Source organism: Bolinopsis microptera, chromosome 3 (genome assembly GCF_026151205.1).
Source record: "Bolinopsis microptera isolate Bmic1 chromosome 3, MBARI_Bmic_1.0, whole genome shotgun sequence".
Classification (NCBI taxonomy): Eukaryota; Metazoa; Ctenophora; class Tentaculata; order Lobata; family Bolinopsidae; genus Bolinopsis; species Bolinopsis microptera.
Window position 1 is genome coordinate 16,407,235 of NC_087074.1, and position 15,939 is coordinate 16,423,173.

At 38.9% G+C, this 15,939-nt stretch overlaps 3 protein-coding genes across 3 annotated transcripts in view; all 3 read left to right on the forward strand.

Annotated features, from left to right (window-relative positions):
- Nucleotides 1-15,939, forward strand: part of LOC134812705 (POU domain, class 2, transcription factor 2-like) — a 1,142,226-nt gene that overhangs the window by 180,451 nt on the left and 945,836 nt on the right. The gene's annotated exons all lie outside the window — the stretch shown is intronic.
- LOC134812973 (DNA repair protein RAD51 homolog 1-like) overlaps nt 1-15,939 on the forward strand; it is a 63,261-nt gene that overhangs the window by 956 nt on the left and 46,366 nt on the right. The gene's annotated exons all lie outside the window — the stretch shown is intronic.
- On the forward strand, nt 1,440-2,060 carry LOC134813246 (obelin-like). Its single transcript, XM_063820934.1, has one exon. It carries the CDS (start codon nt 1,440-1,442, stop codon nt 2,058-2,060), a length of 621 nt encoding a protein of 206 aa, XP_063677004.1.

Consider the following 15,939-nt stretch of genomic DNA (forward strand, 5'->3'; position numbering starts at 1 on the left):
ATGTGAGTAGTCGCTATGACAACATGTGAGTAGTCGCTATGACAACGTGTGAGTAGTCGCTATGACAACGTGTGAGTAGTCGCTATGACAACATGTGAGTAGTCGCTATGACAACGTGTGAGTAGTCGCTCTGTCACACCGGTCTGTGCAGCTATCCATCGGATCTCTAGAGTTTTAGTGGAACCGAGTGCAATGAGGCAGTTATAACAGTCTCTAGTAGTTCTACTCCTCGTTGAAAGCGAGGAGATAGCTTGTATAGGGGAGAGACTGTCAAACCATATGATGATATGTGTGTTGGTATAAGTTGAGAGATATTTGCAAGCTTCGATGATGGCTGTTAGTTCTGTTTGATAAACAGTGCAATAATCAGGAAGCTTGAATGATCTTTCCTCTTGAGTGGAGTCATTATTGTCGGTGGTGACGATATAGGCAGCCCCGCTTCCTGAGTCTGTGCGTGACTCGTCTGTGTAGCAGGTGATCGTCTCACTGGAGATGTTGTCGATGGTGATTTGTAGTGAATCTCTATAATCAATGTTGTCAGCACCAGGTGTTGTGACTGTGAAATGCCGTCCAAGCATCATTGAATAAATTGATAGGTCTCTCTCTCTGCTCTGGGTGGTATATTAAGATCTACCATGAATTGTTTGTTGATAGGGGTGTGAGTTTTGATGGTACCTTTTCTGAAGGCGATAGTTTCTAGGATTAGGCTACCGTAGGCTTAAAGCCTGGCTGCACCCTTTGCTGCTTCGCCTCTCAGGAAAAGTATGATCTCTGGAGTGTTAGTGAGGTGGTTCAATGCGATGAAGGGAGTACTTGGCATGGCACCAGACATCATTCTCAGTGCCACCTCTCAGGAAAAGTATGATCTCTGGAGTGTTAGTGAGGTGGTTCAATGCGATGAAGGGAGTACTTGGCATGGCACCAGACATCATTCTCAGTGCCAGTGCCTGCACTCGTTTGAACTTCCTCGCATTGGCGTTGCCCTGATGATGTGGGGCCGACAGTTCCTCTACATTGCATAAGGGATGCCGTAGCTTTTTTGGTGATATTGGTGATATGTTCGTTGAAGTTGAGCTTGCTGTCAAGGGTCACTCCTAGGAATTTAGTGGTGTTACTCACCACCACAGGTCTTAATGTCCATTTCGTATTCCAGGTGAACATGACTAATTGAGTTTTGAGTGCGGGGTTCACACTATATTTCTGTGGGAGCGGCAAAATTGCACGTAAAATTTCAGGCTGAACCTTTTAACTGAACCTTTTAAACTTAACTTAAGGGTTTCATTAGGGAAAACTCGCCCCATTTTAGCAATATGACCATTTCATGCATAGTTTTCAACAGTGGACCAATTTGGAGCCTGAAATACTGTTTTTCCAAATACTGTTTAAGTTTTTATACCCTTAAAATTTATAATTTGATTATCATTTAGCCAAGAACTGCTATGCCTCTAGACGAGAACAACAACGAGAGCTATAGATGGCTGAGAAGTGTGGGTAACGATTGGCAGTTTGATATCGAGGATCTACACCCAAAGCAGATAACCCGTCTCTACAAGAGGTTCGACACCTTCGATCTAGACAGTGACGGTCGTATGGACATGGACGAGATCCTGTACTGGCCCGACAGAATGAGACAGCTGGTGAACGCTACTGACGAACAGGTCGACAACATGAGGGCTGCGTGCTACACTTTCTTCCTCAACAAAGGAGTGGATCCAGTTAACGGGTTACTTAGGGAGAACTGGGTTGAGTCTAACAGAGTCTTTGCTGAGGCTGAAAGAGAGAGGGAACGACGTGGTGAACCCTCCTTGATTGGTCTTTTGTCAGACGCTTACTACGATGTCCTGGATGATGACGGTGATGGTACTGTTGATGTTGATGAACTAAAGACCATGATGAAGGCTTTTGATGTGCCTCAGGAGGCTGCCTACACCTTCTTTGAGAAAGCTGACACGGACAAGAGTGGAAAACTGGAGCGAAACGAACTGATCCATCTCTTCAGAAAGTTCTGGATGGAGTCCTACGATCCTCAGTGGGACGGTGTCTACGCTTACAAATACTAAGCTTACTCATAAACTCGGATATCTATTAATTTGCCTGTAAAATGTTTCATAGTTTTGAATTTTGGAAGTTTATTGAAGCAGTATATTTGGTTGTTGTTATATTTATAAATTATGGTTGCGCATTTCATGGTCTTGGTTTTAATTAGTTCAGAAAACTGAGTTACCTGCAAATTTATCAAAAATGAAAAATAAAACAAATCTAAAAGGGTTTAAATTACTGAAAAGTCAATAATCAACATTTACTAACCTAACCCGCACTCTACTTCAGTAGATTAGAGTAGTAGATATTACAATCACAGCTCAACTTGTACTATCCTTGAGCACATTTTCTGTTCTGTTGAACACCATCATTGCTGTTTTGATATATTAACCGATAACCCAGGCTCTTGACAGATTGTAATCCGCACTCCAGAGCAGATTAAATTATGAAGCAAATTCGGTGTCCGGAAATCGAATGGTATGCTGAAATCAAATGGTATCCTGAAATCAAATGGTACACTGAAATCAAATGGTACCCTAAAAGTTCTAATTTGACCATTTAAATTGCCAAATGTTACTCTATCAATCGATTGTTATAATCGCAGGAATATCTAAGGAACATGTTACATGAAGTTAAACAAATTTACTTTTCTTCAATGCGTATGAAGTTCGTAAATCAATTACTATGGTACCTATAATAAAGGTAGCATCAGTCACCGGTCAGATCTAGAATTAATGCTTTACTTTTTAATAAAGCTATAATTATAAATGGTGTATTAGGGTATTATCTTGTGCTGATATTGTATGGTGTTAGCGAGTTCTACTGTCAGCTGTCCAAAGGAAGAAATGGGAGTATCATCGCATGGGCATTGCTATGTCTAGTGCGTTTGACACGATCAAACGCACTACGATTCTTGGACTCCTGAAACTGTGTGGCTGTACTGAGGATGAGCTGAGGATTTTCCGGTTGTTGTTGTCCAACACAAGGCTACGGGTGAAGACTGAAGGTCAATGGAGTTCTTTCAGCTGAGTTTTTAAGTCTCCTTGGAGATTTCCAAGGTGACTGTTTATCCGGCTGTCTGTTCACCCTTGTCTTAGCTGGTGGTTCACCCTTGTCTTAGCTGGTGCTTTGAATGAACTTAGATGGACTTTAACAATCAGTTTAGATATGCCGATTCCCCCGATTAATATTGCTGGCCTTCCACTTGACACTGAATATGCTGATGATGTCGACTTCAATGATGAAGACATCTCGAAAGCTATTTTGTCCCGGTCAAGAAATGGAACCTCTTTGTCAATGAAGACAAAACGGACTTCACTAATGTTTATTTAGCTAGTACGGGTGAAGTTGACAGTGATGGGAAATTATTGTCGGGGAATGAAGCATGGAGGAAAAGTGTCACTGTAGGGTCCGTCTTGTGTAGCAAAGCTGATATTCAGGGTCGCATAAACCTGGGATATGCTCCTTTCAACAATTACAGTCAGTAATTTAGAGATATACTCACTCAAACACAAGGAAATTTACAAAGGTAAAAAAATCGTTCATAAAATTACCACTTATTAATGAATAATGAAGTTCTCAGTTTTACATTTCGACTTTGTCAAGGACCCTGTGCATGATATTAACCAAAAATAAATGATATTTTACCAAAACCCATAATTGGGTAGAGTGCAGATCGTTGCCAGTATCTCCCTTTCCCAAACAAAAGGAAATGATATCAATTGGAATAACCGTTCTCAAATGCAAAATGATACCGAGAATGAAATCGGTCGCTGATCGCTTTTCCCATTCATAATGAATTTATCACAATTGTAAATGAATGATTCATTTACAATTGTGATAAATTAAGCAGCACAACCCAGAGGCAGTAATCGGCAATAAAGATTCGATAAACCTCATCTAATTGGTCACTAACTAGTTACTACCGTCTTTATCCAAAAGTACTAGGTATCGGCCTGAAACTGAAAGCAACCCCAAGGAGTTTCTTGAAAGTGCCATCGATTTTATAAACCTAAACTGATTAAAATTCATAAGCCGTGAATAAATTTCACGGTGACTTCTTTTTTGGGAGTCATTATTAATTTTAATTTAACGTGAAATGATCATATTACCAATGTAATAACGCAAGTTTCAAAATCTTGCGGATCACTTTACTCCATAAGTTCTATAGTACCAGCCAAAGTGTTAAGACAAGTATATATTTCACTTGTTCAACCATATTTAATGCATTGTATACCACTGTGGGGTGCTGTTTTTCACAATCCTTTGCCGCAAAAACTGTTTGTATTGCAGAAAAAATATATTCGTATTGTGAGTAGAAAAACGATAAAGATTGATCACAAGTTTCAAGATACGAAACCAATGTTCTTTCGTTTGAAATTATTAACCTTGTTTAACTTATTTACATACTTTACTGGATGTATTGCAATGAGGCTACTTAAAGAACAAATTCCTGTTGATGTATATCACCGGTTTAGCAAGTCAAGTAGATCATGCAGACTTCTATATCCTAAAATCTCAATGTCTAAGACCAAGAATAGTAATTTTGTTTTTAATGCATCAAAAATTTTAAATTATTTTTTTGATCATGATGTACCGTATCATCTTTTGTCAATTTAACTAATTAAAAAGAGATATAAGAACCATTTGCTTCATATACAAAACCTAGGACTAATTGGGGATCATGGATGGTTAGTGGTTACCAATTACCATGTAATCACGATATCTTCTCAAATGTATCAATTTCCTAAAATAAGTTAGTTTCAACTAGGGAAATTGAAATCGAAATTAATGTTTTGGGGACGTTTTTACTGGGCGGCGCTCAGCCTGTCATTCCGCCGAATCTTTATGAACATAATAGCCTGGGGTCCCCAGGTAAGGGACGTTTGTGTGTTTTTTGTGTGTCTTTAAATTTTATTGTGAGTATTTAAAACTTAAGTCTAAGATGGAGACTATAATTTTAACGGTTTAAGTGTACTAGCAGGAACCCGTATAACCCTAAAATGGTGTCAAGACTCGAGAGACTTAATAAAATAAAATAATTATTGCCTATTTAAATATAATTTAATTCGCGTTTTTGACACCACTTGGGAGTCCAAATTTTGGGCACTAAAATTCTTATTCCTTGGCCAATTTTTTATGTTTTCATGCTGATTTGAAGGCCATTGAAGCATTTGACCCAGTCAAAAAAGTTTCAATTGTATATATAAAAAGATATATCTTTTACGGTTTTTGCGGAACGTCGCGTTAAAGTTGATGCCGTGGTGTCAGTAAAATGGCACGGATCCATAAACAGGATTAAACAGGATTAAACAGGATTAAACATAAATTTGTCAATGAGAGCCCTAACACTCACGTCTTGACTATACATCAATATAATAGAAATAAATAAATAAATAATGTGCAAGAGTGGATATGGAAAACAAGTTCACCATCATCAATGTCTACGACTCACCAGAGCAGTCGTCGTACAAGTCAAAACGCAAGGCTGGAGATGGCTCCCCTTACATGACAACATTAGAGCACCTCCTTGACTTTAAAGCTCAGAATCCCGATCTTGGCAAGATCTTGCTGGTGGGTGACCTAAATGCCCGTACTGGAAACACCAACTTCGACTTTGAAGAAGATGACTCTAACACTGAACCAGATGAAATCCCCTCCAACCATCCAAAAACTAGCGGGAGAGTAAGCAAGGATCAAGTACTTAACCCAGGGGTAACCTATTGTTAGATTTCCTCTCTTGTAATCGACTATCGCTGCTAAACGGTAATACACTGGGAGACATCTTTGGGAAATATACCTCTGTCAACTACAATGGTGCTAGCGTAGTTGACTATATGGCAGTCAAATGCTTCATGCACCAACTTTCAGAAGACCTATTTCTATTGAAAATGTCGAAGTACCGTTACTGAAAAGTACTATAGTAACCCACCTCCTCTGGGCCGATGACCTGATTCTGTTGGCTCTCGACCAAGAGAGTCTTCAGAGAATGTTAGAAGTTGTACACACCTACTGTCAAGAGTGGGGGTTATCGGTTAACATATCAAAAACAGCAATTATGGTGTTCAACCGGGCAGGACGGGTGCTCAAGGACAGTACAAATTTTGTCTACGGAGAAATGACGGAGAAATGACCTTGCCATCAGTGCGTGAGTACACATATCTTGGAATTACGTTCACACTCACGGGATCATTAAAACTTACTCAGATAAAGCTTAGAAAAAAAGGACTCCGGAGCTACTTCTCTCTCAAGAGTATGCTTGACCTTCGATACCTTCGGTAGACAACTATATTTAAGCTTTTCGACAACCTGATTGTTCCTGTTCTTTCCTACGGGTGCCAGATATGGATTCCCATGACAAATTCCATGTCTGTCTTTGCATCAGGGAGTCATCCGGCTACACAGGATACAGCAAAAGACCCTCTGGAGAAAGTCCACCAATCATTCATGAAATGGACCATGAATGTCAACAAATCGACTTGGAACACCGCTGTTTGGGATGACACTGGAAGATACCCGCTAGCTATCGATCTTTCGTCCCAAGTCTATAGCTACCTGGGGAGGTTGGAGGGACTGGACAAAGAGGGATGCTCTTCCTTAGTGAGGCATGCTGACCCCGAGCAGAGGGATCTGAAATTGTTGTGGTTCTCCCGGCTGGAATCCACCAGGAACACAGTGAAACAGCTATCAGGAGGAAGCGATCTTTCAAACCCTCTCAAAATCAGCGAGGCTATGAAAACCTTTTTTTGTTCAACAATGGAACAAAGAGCGAAAACTCAACAGAAAATTGGGATTCTACAACCTCATCAAGGCAAGCTTCGGTTGCGAAACATACCTGTCGATCAACCTACGGCCATAGCAGACTAGGAGACTTGCGCAGATCTTTGCACATCCTACGGCTACAACCATCGGAGACCTAGGAAGGTTCCTTACCAAAGCTCATGAACGGAGATTCCCTTATAAAGCATCCTCTGAAAAAATTCCTAACAATAACAATATTGCCTAATTAAATGTAAGATTCGGGACACTTTTATAAGAGTTAATTTAAATTATTAAAAAAATAAATCTCATTCTGAAGATTTGCGGGGATTATTTTTTGTTTATTATAGTGGTTGCAATTTTATTCTCATTCTCTTGTATATATACTTTTTGACTTTTGGGTAAATTTACTTTTTATATTGGGTCAGACATTACCATGTAATTTGACTTTTGAATCGTTTAATCCGTTTAATCTGTTAATTGAAATTCCGTTTCCAGGGCAGTATCCCGAAGCAGCTCCCCATTTTTATTGGTTCTGTTGGAAATACCAATCACAGTCGTTCTCGTCCCTTATTGATAGGTGAGCGTTAAAATCCCCAATCACCTCCAAGAAGTTGTGAGCAGGGACCTGTGAGACTGCAAACCTAAGATCGTTATGAAACTTCTCTGCTGCTTCTACACTATCAGGCTCCGTAGGTCCATAGACACCGACGAGGGTTGGTTTAGGATTCCCTTTGAGAGATATCTTAATGATTCTTTCTGTCACTGGTGTTATCTCCGTAGCTGCGTCAAATGCTTTGCTAGTTAGGATGAATCCCACTCCGCCTACTGCTGCCTGGGCCCGATTCCTAGTAGCTGATGAAGTAATCAGATAGAGCTGCCCTTGCCAACTCTCTCTACTTTGACATGCTCTTCATGGACTATCCTGTGCTCTTGGATACCTACAATCTCTTCGCCACTCTTCTCGAAAAGATGTACCATCTTCAGTTTCCTCTTGGCAGTTCTTATCGTTTTAGTGTTAAGAGCGCCTACCCAGGTAATGCCGGTACATGAAAATAAACTTTTTTTGTTGTTTTCGTTTATACTGTTAGTGTTGGTTGAATTGTTTCAGGTTGATTAAGGGGGCCGGGGGGTCTCATCATTCACCACCCTTCCATTCGGATTTAAGTTGGTGAAATCATTGCCACCTTCACGTCCAGAAACAAAAGTAGGGGCTGATACCCTAGTGCTGTAAGAACTATTCATCATGTTTCTTTTCTGATGGCTATGTGACACGTGAGCCACCTGCGCCACTGGAATGGCTCTCTTGATAGCTACTTCATCAGTAGATGTTCCCACATACAGTTATTAAAACGGTAAGATGACATTTGGTGCTCCCATAGTTCCGGAATCTGCTACATCTCAATGAACCCACATCACCATCACGAGCTTGTTCTGAGGATGCCCGGCTTGTTTTTCGAGGATGCACCCCTAGATCCGCTGTCTTCAGTTACAACTACATCACTGGAGTAGTATGCAGCCCCACCTCGGGCAGGATGTGGCTCTTCGCAACGCACAGACGGTCTGAATGTACGAAGTTGAATTTTCAGCACCCTAGTAGAGAAAAACCTTTGGGGCCAAAAAGAAACATTTTATATTTTCAATAATAACTTTATACTCACACCACACATTTAAGGTATTCCTCTATAAATATTTGCAATAATACACTTAATTCAAATTGCCAATTATTACGTTCTCATGAATATAATAACTGAATTATCATCATATTTACATGATTCGTGCCTTCGACGTTATTCGCGGGGATAATTGTGGTGAAATCATAAAAATATGACATGAATATAATTATAAATAAATTTTAAGATAAGAAAGTTATTTAATTTAAAGTTTAAACAATTTGCATGAAGTTGAGAAAGATCAATTATTAACCCAAAGATTTATGAAGGAGCAACCAATTAAATTTACCTATAAAAGGTAGGTAAATCACCCTTCAGAGTTAGAATCCATGTTTTACCTAATAGTAGTAGTAAATCTTTCAAAGTACGAAATATCTCTTTAAAAGAGCATCCTAGGCACCTTATAGATATCAAAACGCATAAAAAAGAAAAAGAAAAACATCAACCATCTTCTAAGTTCTTCCACTCCTCCCTATCTAAAGCTAAAAATCTAAGGTCTTCGAAATCAGTCAAATTCTTAAGTCTAATATCAAGATTTCTACTAGTCAAGTCTTTTCTAATAACATCTAATAAGTTTAAACATGGTCTACCCCGTCTCCCTTCCATAAAAATATCAGAATTTATAGCAAATAACATAGAGGTGTATGCTGGTGAGTCTTCCTGTCCTCTTATTTACCTAATACTTTACCTAATACTTTTGTACTAAAGTCAGGCTAGTACTTTACCTAGAACTTTACCTAGAACTTTACCTAGTACTTTACCTAGTACCTAATACTTTACCTAGTACTTTACCTAGTTCTTTACCTAGTACCTAATACTTTACCTAGTACTTTACCTAGTTCTTTACCTAGTAACTCATACTTTACCTAGTACTTTTCCTAGTACTTTACATAGTACTTTACCTAGTACTTTTCCTAATAGTTTACTTAGTACTTTACCTAGTACTTTACCTAGTACTTTACCTAGTACTTTACCTAGTACCTAATACTTAACCTAGTACTTTACCTAGTACTTTACCTAGTACTTTACCTAGTACCTAATACTTTACCTAGTACTTTACCTAGTACTTTACCTAGTACTTTACCTAGTACCTAATACTTTACTTAGTACTTTACCTATTATTTTACCTAATACTTTTGTACTAAAGCTGTTTTAAAGGTCAGGCTAGTACTTTACCTAGTACTTTACCTAGTACTTTACCTAGTACCTAATACTTTACCTAGTACTTTACCTAGTACTTTACCTAGTACTTTATTTAGTACTTTACCTAGTACTTTACCTAGTACTTTACCTAGTACTTTACCTAGTACTTTACCTAGTACTTTACCTAGTACTCTACCTAGTACTTTACCTAGTACTTTACCTAGTACCTAATACTTTACCTAGTACTTTACCTAGTACTTTACCTAGTACTTTACCTAGTACCTAATACTTTACCTAGTACTTTACCTAATACTCTACCTAGTACCTTACCTAGTACTTTACCTAGTACTTTACCTAGTAATTTACCTAATACTTTACCTAGTACTTTACCTAGTAATTTACCTAATACTTTACCTAGTACTTTACCTAGTACTTTACCTAGTAATTTACCTAGCACTTTACCTAGTTATTTACCTAGTACTTTTGTAAAGCTGTTAAATAAAGGTCAGGCTTCCGTAGCACTCTTCTATAAAATGGCATTCCTTACGATTTGTGCATTGAATAAAATCCATTATGTATGATTTCAATGGGAATTTTTATGTAAACTAAGCCAGTGTTTATAATTATAAATGGTGTATTGGGGAATTACAACAGGTTCTCCCGGCACATACCACGTGGCAGACGATGGAACAGTAATCTTCTTTTCTCGTATCATTCTTTGGCGTGCGTGTGGTTGTTCACATATTACGTAATCACTTTGGGGCAATTTTAAAGCCCCCTCCGTTATCTGTTTTACACATAGCTATTGCATTAAAATTACACTAACGTAATCATTTAGAAACCCCCCCCCCCCTCTCACTTCTCAGTGATTATGAAATATTTGAACCTATCCAAAACCAAGCCTGGGTTTGCTTTAAATATAGTTATCCTGGTCCCAATTAAACCTTCTTGCGTCCTAAGATGGCGTTTCTTTCGTCTCACATATGATATTTATCCCGTAATACTGCTTTGTAACCTTTAAAAGTTTGTTATATTAATTATATACATAATTCAGCCAAGGCACGCAATGCCTCTAGACGAGACCAACAACGAGAGCTATAGATGGTTGAGAAGTGTGGGTAACGACTGGCAGTTTCATGTCGAGGATCTACACCCAAAACAGCTCAGCCGGCTCTACAAGAGGTTCGACACCTTCGATCTAGACAGTGACGGTCGTATGGACATGGAAGAGGTCCTGTACTGGCCCGACAGAATGAGGCAGTTGGTGAACGCTACTGACGAACAGGTCGAGAAGATGAGGGCTGCTTGCTACACCTTCTTCCTCAACAAAGGAGTGGATCCAGAAAAGGGACTTCTCAGAGACGACTGGGTTGAAGCTAACAGGGTCTTTGCTGAGGCTGAGAGAGAGAGAGGGAACGACGTGGTGAACCCTCCTTGATTGGTCTTTTGTCAGACGCTTACTACGATGTCCTGGATGATGACGGTGATGGTACTGTTGATGTTGATGAACTAAAGACCATGATGAAGGCTTTTGATGTGCCTCAGGAGGCTGCCTACACCTTCTTTGATAAAGCTGACATTGACAAGAGTGGAAGACTGGAGCGAAACGAACTGGTGCATCTCTTCAGAAAGTTCTGGATGGAGTCCTACGATCCTCAGTGGGACGGTGTCTACGCTTACAAATACTAAGCTTATTCATGAACTCGGATATCTTGTATCTATTGATTCGCCTGTTGAATTTGTCATAGTTTTGAATTTTGGAAGTTTATTGAATCCGTGTATTTGGTTGTTGTTAATGTTATATTTATGCATTATGGTTGCGCATTGTTATGGTCTTGGTTTTAATTAGTCCAGAAAACTGAATTACTTACTAATTTATCAAAAATGAACATACAATTAAATATAAAATGATTTAAATTACCGGCAAATTGCCAGTCAACATCTTTCAACATTTTATAACCTAACTGATCCATCTCAATTTTAATTTATTACAGTACTTTGCCAGCTCTAAACCTATTTAGTAAACATCTGTATCTTCTTTTCTCCCAATATTTTTAGTAAATTAGACTATGATTGACCAGCTATTCATCAGACTCAGAGCTCACATCATGGTGGTGAAACTGAATGAAGTATCTACAATCTACATATCGAGCAGTACGTGCTTATAAATTGTATTATAAGGCATAAGCCTCTAGTGAACCATATCACATATGAAACGCTTAACAACTAACAGTAACTCAGTAACAAGAGGCCCTACTGACACTGGTCAAAATGTCAGTCAAAACCGCGAAATTTCGGTCAAGGGGACGGGAGAAAAGCACCTCTTCAAAAATCTTCCAAAATCTCATTTCATATTCTGATGATTTTCCGTTTATTAAAGCTTTCTTTGGTAATACTAATAAAGCTTTTTTGTGCCATCCACAGTGACAAATACGAAAAATATGAACACTTTTCGTATCTCGGTGAATTATAATAATTTACCAGGGGACCCCAGGCTATTATGTTCAATTTCATAAACATATATTCCGCCGAATAAAGATTTGGCGGAATGACAGGCTGAGCGCGCGAAAAGTGGCATGCAACGTATGTCAAGTAAATAATAATATGACCAGGGTTCAGCTGTCGTTTTGGGATTAAGGGGCTGCCCACACTACGCCTCTATTCCCCGAATGTCTGCCCACACTACGCCATGTTTTGACAGGCCACATGGCGTGGGTCAAAAAAACCGGATTTACACAACGAGGCGCGTAGTGTGGGCAGAGCTCCAGCCAGTTGGGAGCCAAAACATGGCGTAGTGTGGGCAGACATTCGGGGAATAGAGGCGTAGTGTGGGCAGACCCTTGATTCACGATGTCAATCCTTCGCAGCTCGGTGAGGCACAGTGGTGCATCTCGCCGATTTACCGAATGTGGTTGCGAGAAGAATTATTTGCGAGACGAATTATTTGATGCGCGGCGCGACCCAGTACAAGTAGTGCATAGCGCTACAAAGCAGACCCTTACGCTTCGGCTTATTGGGCACCCAATTGAGCTGGTTGGCGGTGCCCTGTTAACCTTGTGGGAACTAGGTTCAATTGGAGTCGGTTGTCGGCGGTCACCCAATTTATTCGAGGGCAAATTGAAGCTATTACTAAATCGCTGACCTTTGACCGACAATAATTTCGGCTTGGAACAATATTTTTCCATATTGCAGGGACCGAAAGCATTTGATAAATAACAGAAACATCAAATCACGAGACCCCCACGAGACTCAATAACACTACACCATACACGAATCTACCAGACATGAGACAAGCTACCTTATCGAACCTTATTTGAAGTTGAACGGACATTAAATGAACGGACATAATTATGAATGGACATTAAAATGAACGCTCGAAGGCATTCAAAACCATCAAAAATCCAAATTTGTTCATATTTTTTGGCGTTTTAAAAATTGTAGCACTAGAAGATTATTTGTAAATCAATTTGTCATGCAATAAGTAAGAAAAGCAGTAAAAATGTCAAAATATCTGTCATATATCAGTGTCTGTGATAATCAAAGTTGTTTAAAAACAACGAAATATGACCGGATTTGATGAACATATCAAAGGTCCTTTTCGTCAAATGGGTTACTGTCACCAAGATGTAATCAGATCGAACGCAGAAATTAGATCGAACCGGTTTGATCTAGGACATAGGAATTAGATCGAACGCTGGCGCGAGATACATATTCAAATACATCATACATTGAAAGCCGCGCCGCACGTTCGATCTAATTCTAATTCCTAGATCGAACCGGTTCGATCTAATTTCTGCGTTCGATCTAATTACATCTTGATGACAGTTATCGTGCATTAAATATTTCATGCTGAAAGAATAAAGCATCAGTAATACCCGCTTTTTGAAAACCATTTTTTGTTAGACCACCTCGGTCCTGCATTTCAGTGTAAATTTAGTAACTCCGAAGAAGTGAACGAGGAAGCCGAAGATCAAGAAAGTGATTATGCCATAATGCGATTGATTGGGGGACTGGTCCGTAGTACCAGCCAATGTTTACTCAAAAGTAATATATAATTGAAATAAGTTAAATATTCATCCCCGAGGGGCACGCAGATTATAATTGTGATGTTATCTATTAAAACTAATCGATTAAAATTTTATTGGTCGAGTCGACTGGCCCTGATCTGCAAACATATTTGATATTAGTAACTTTATGATGCTGCCTCACCGCAATAAGGTGTGTTATCAGTGTAGATATGCGCTATGTGGCAGTGAAATAAGGAATGTGCTGTTAGAATGGCAGGTGGTTTGAAATGTTGTCCTGATTCAGATTGTTTAATTTAATTGAGCTGTATGAGTTTGGTTTTGAGTGATTATTGACTATGTTCTTTGTGATTTACGTAATCCAGGTAGGTTGTGGAGTAAAAATGGTGGCCATTCGTCGTTGCAGCCAGCACTTTGCAAGTCTAGTAGTACTTTTTTTGACGAATTCTTATATATTGGTAATCTTGTTTTCCTCTTATGAGTGGGTCAATCATTTATTTTTAATTGTAGTTGACGAAATGAGAGTCTCCACTCAGTGTGTTAAAACATAATTCTTTGTCGACGTTTCGGCTACATGCCTTTGTCATAAACAGGACGTACTGAAAACTTACATAGCTGCAAAGATACAATGTTAAAATAATCTATTAATACTACGAAATATAACAACAAAAATAACATCTTGAAACCCAACAAAGATCACAAATTTTTCCAAAAGAAACATAAAATATAACGGCTAAAAGAATCCACACCGCAACAAGCCGTGAACAATTCCTCATAGTACTACAAACATTTTACCAAGATAGCTCCTTCATAAAACTGAGTAATCAAAAATTATCTAGGTTAATAAGTTCAATATTACATTAACTTCCAAGTATATTTTATCCAATCACCTTCATTTACGGACTCAGACAATTGAGTATTTATTTCTGTGTTCTGGGTTTTCACGTTTTATTAGAACCGACTGCCACAATTGACGGTCTACATTACATAGTCTTTACATCTTTTTCGAACTATAAACCGAAACGGTATGTTTGGCATTGAAATGTAGGCATGCTCCTCTAGGTAGTGCTTCCCCATGGCCGTAGATTTGTTGCCATCCCTTACTGATTTGTAGTGTTCCCAGGCTCTACTTCTTTTAAACCTACCAGTTTCCCCAATGTAGGACTTATTACATATTTGGCATATTAATTGGTAGCAAATGTTTTTGATCATGCAGGATTTATCGCACTGGTAGCATTTGCTGTCACTTTGTTTATTGCATTTTGTTTGCTGTAGGCTAGATCTTGTTAAAGCTTCCATGAGACGTTGTCCTGATGTGAATGTTACCCTGGTGGAATCCAAGAGGTTTTGATTTCTTAGGGTATAGTAGACTTTTCGACACGTCTGTTCATTTATATAAGGTAATGATAAGTAAGCTATTTTTGAGTTCTTTTTAGGCGCATTTTGTTTATCCAGTGTATTCTGTGTTTCTCGAATAAGTTTCTTGACAATATTAGGAGGGAAACTATTCTTCTTTAGCATATCTGCTATTCTATTGATACTGAGATCTTGTAGTTCAGGTGTGGAGCTGTTATTGATACTGATAGCCCTTCTGATCTCATTTTTGGCTGAGTTCAGAATCGTTGTACGAGGGTGAGCAGAGGCATAATTTAGGAATATGTCCTGGCTGGTTGGTTTAACAAATAAGGAAAAGTCTAACCTCTTGTCCACCGTATTCATAAAGATGTTCAGGTCCAAAAATGCAATACAATCTTTGGAGCACTCATATGTGAACTGTATATCCCTGTTCAACGAGTTAATGTAGTTAAACAGCAATAGTACTGTGTCTTCATCTCCCTCGATTATGCTGAAGCAGTCATCTACATATCTATCCCACATATCTATGATTAGGAGTCCTACTGGTTTGGGGGGAGCTTCTGGTATGTAGGAATAGTCGTTCTCCATCAGAGGCAATTCGATTGTACAGTAAACATAGATTATTGCAAATGGTGGAGCTGGTTTCACACCCATGCCGAGTCCATTTAGTTGTTGGTAGAAATTTGAATCAAATCTGAAGTATCCTGCCTGTATTGCTGATTTGAGGACCAAGTCAAAGTTCCCGAGGTCCATTCCATTTGTATCGATTTTATCCCTGTTGTTTTTTATGAACTTTATGATAACTTTGTGTCCTTCTACAAGTGGGACATTTGTGCAGAGGCTTTTCACATCAGCCGTGAACATTATGTGGTTTGTGTTTATTCTTCCCATCCAATGATCTTCTAATTTTTGCCGAAATTGAGGAGTGTTCTTAGTGTTAACGG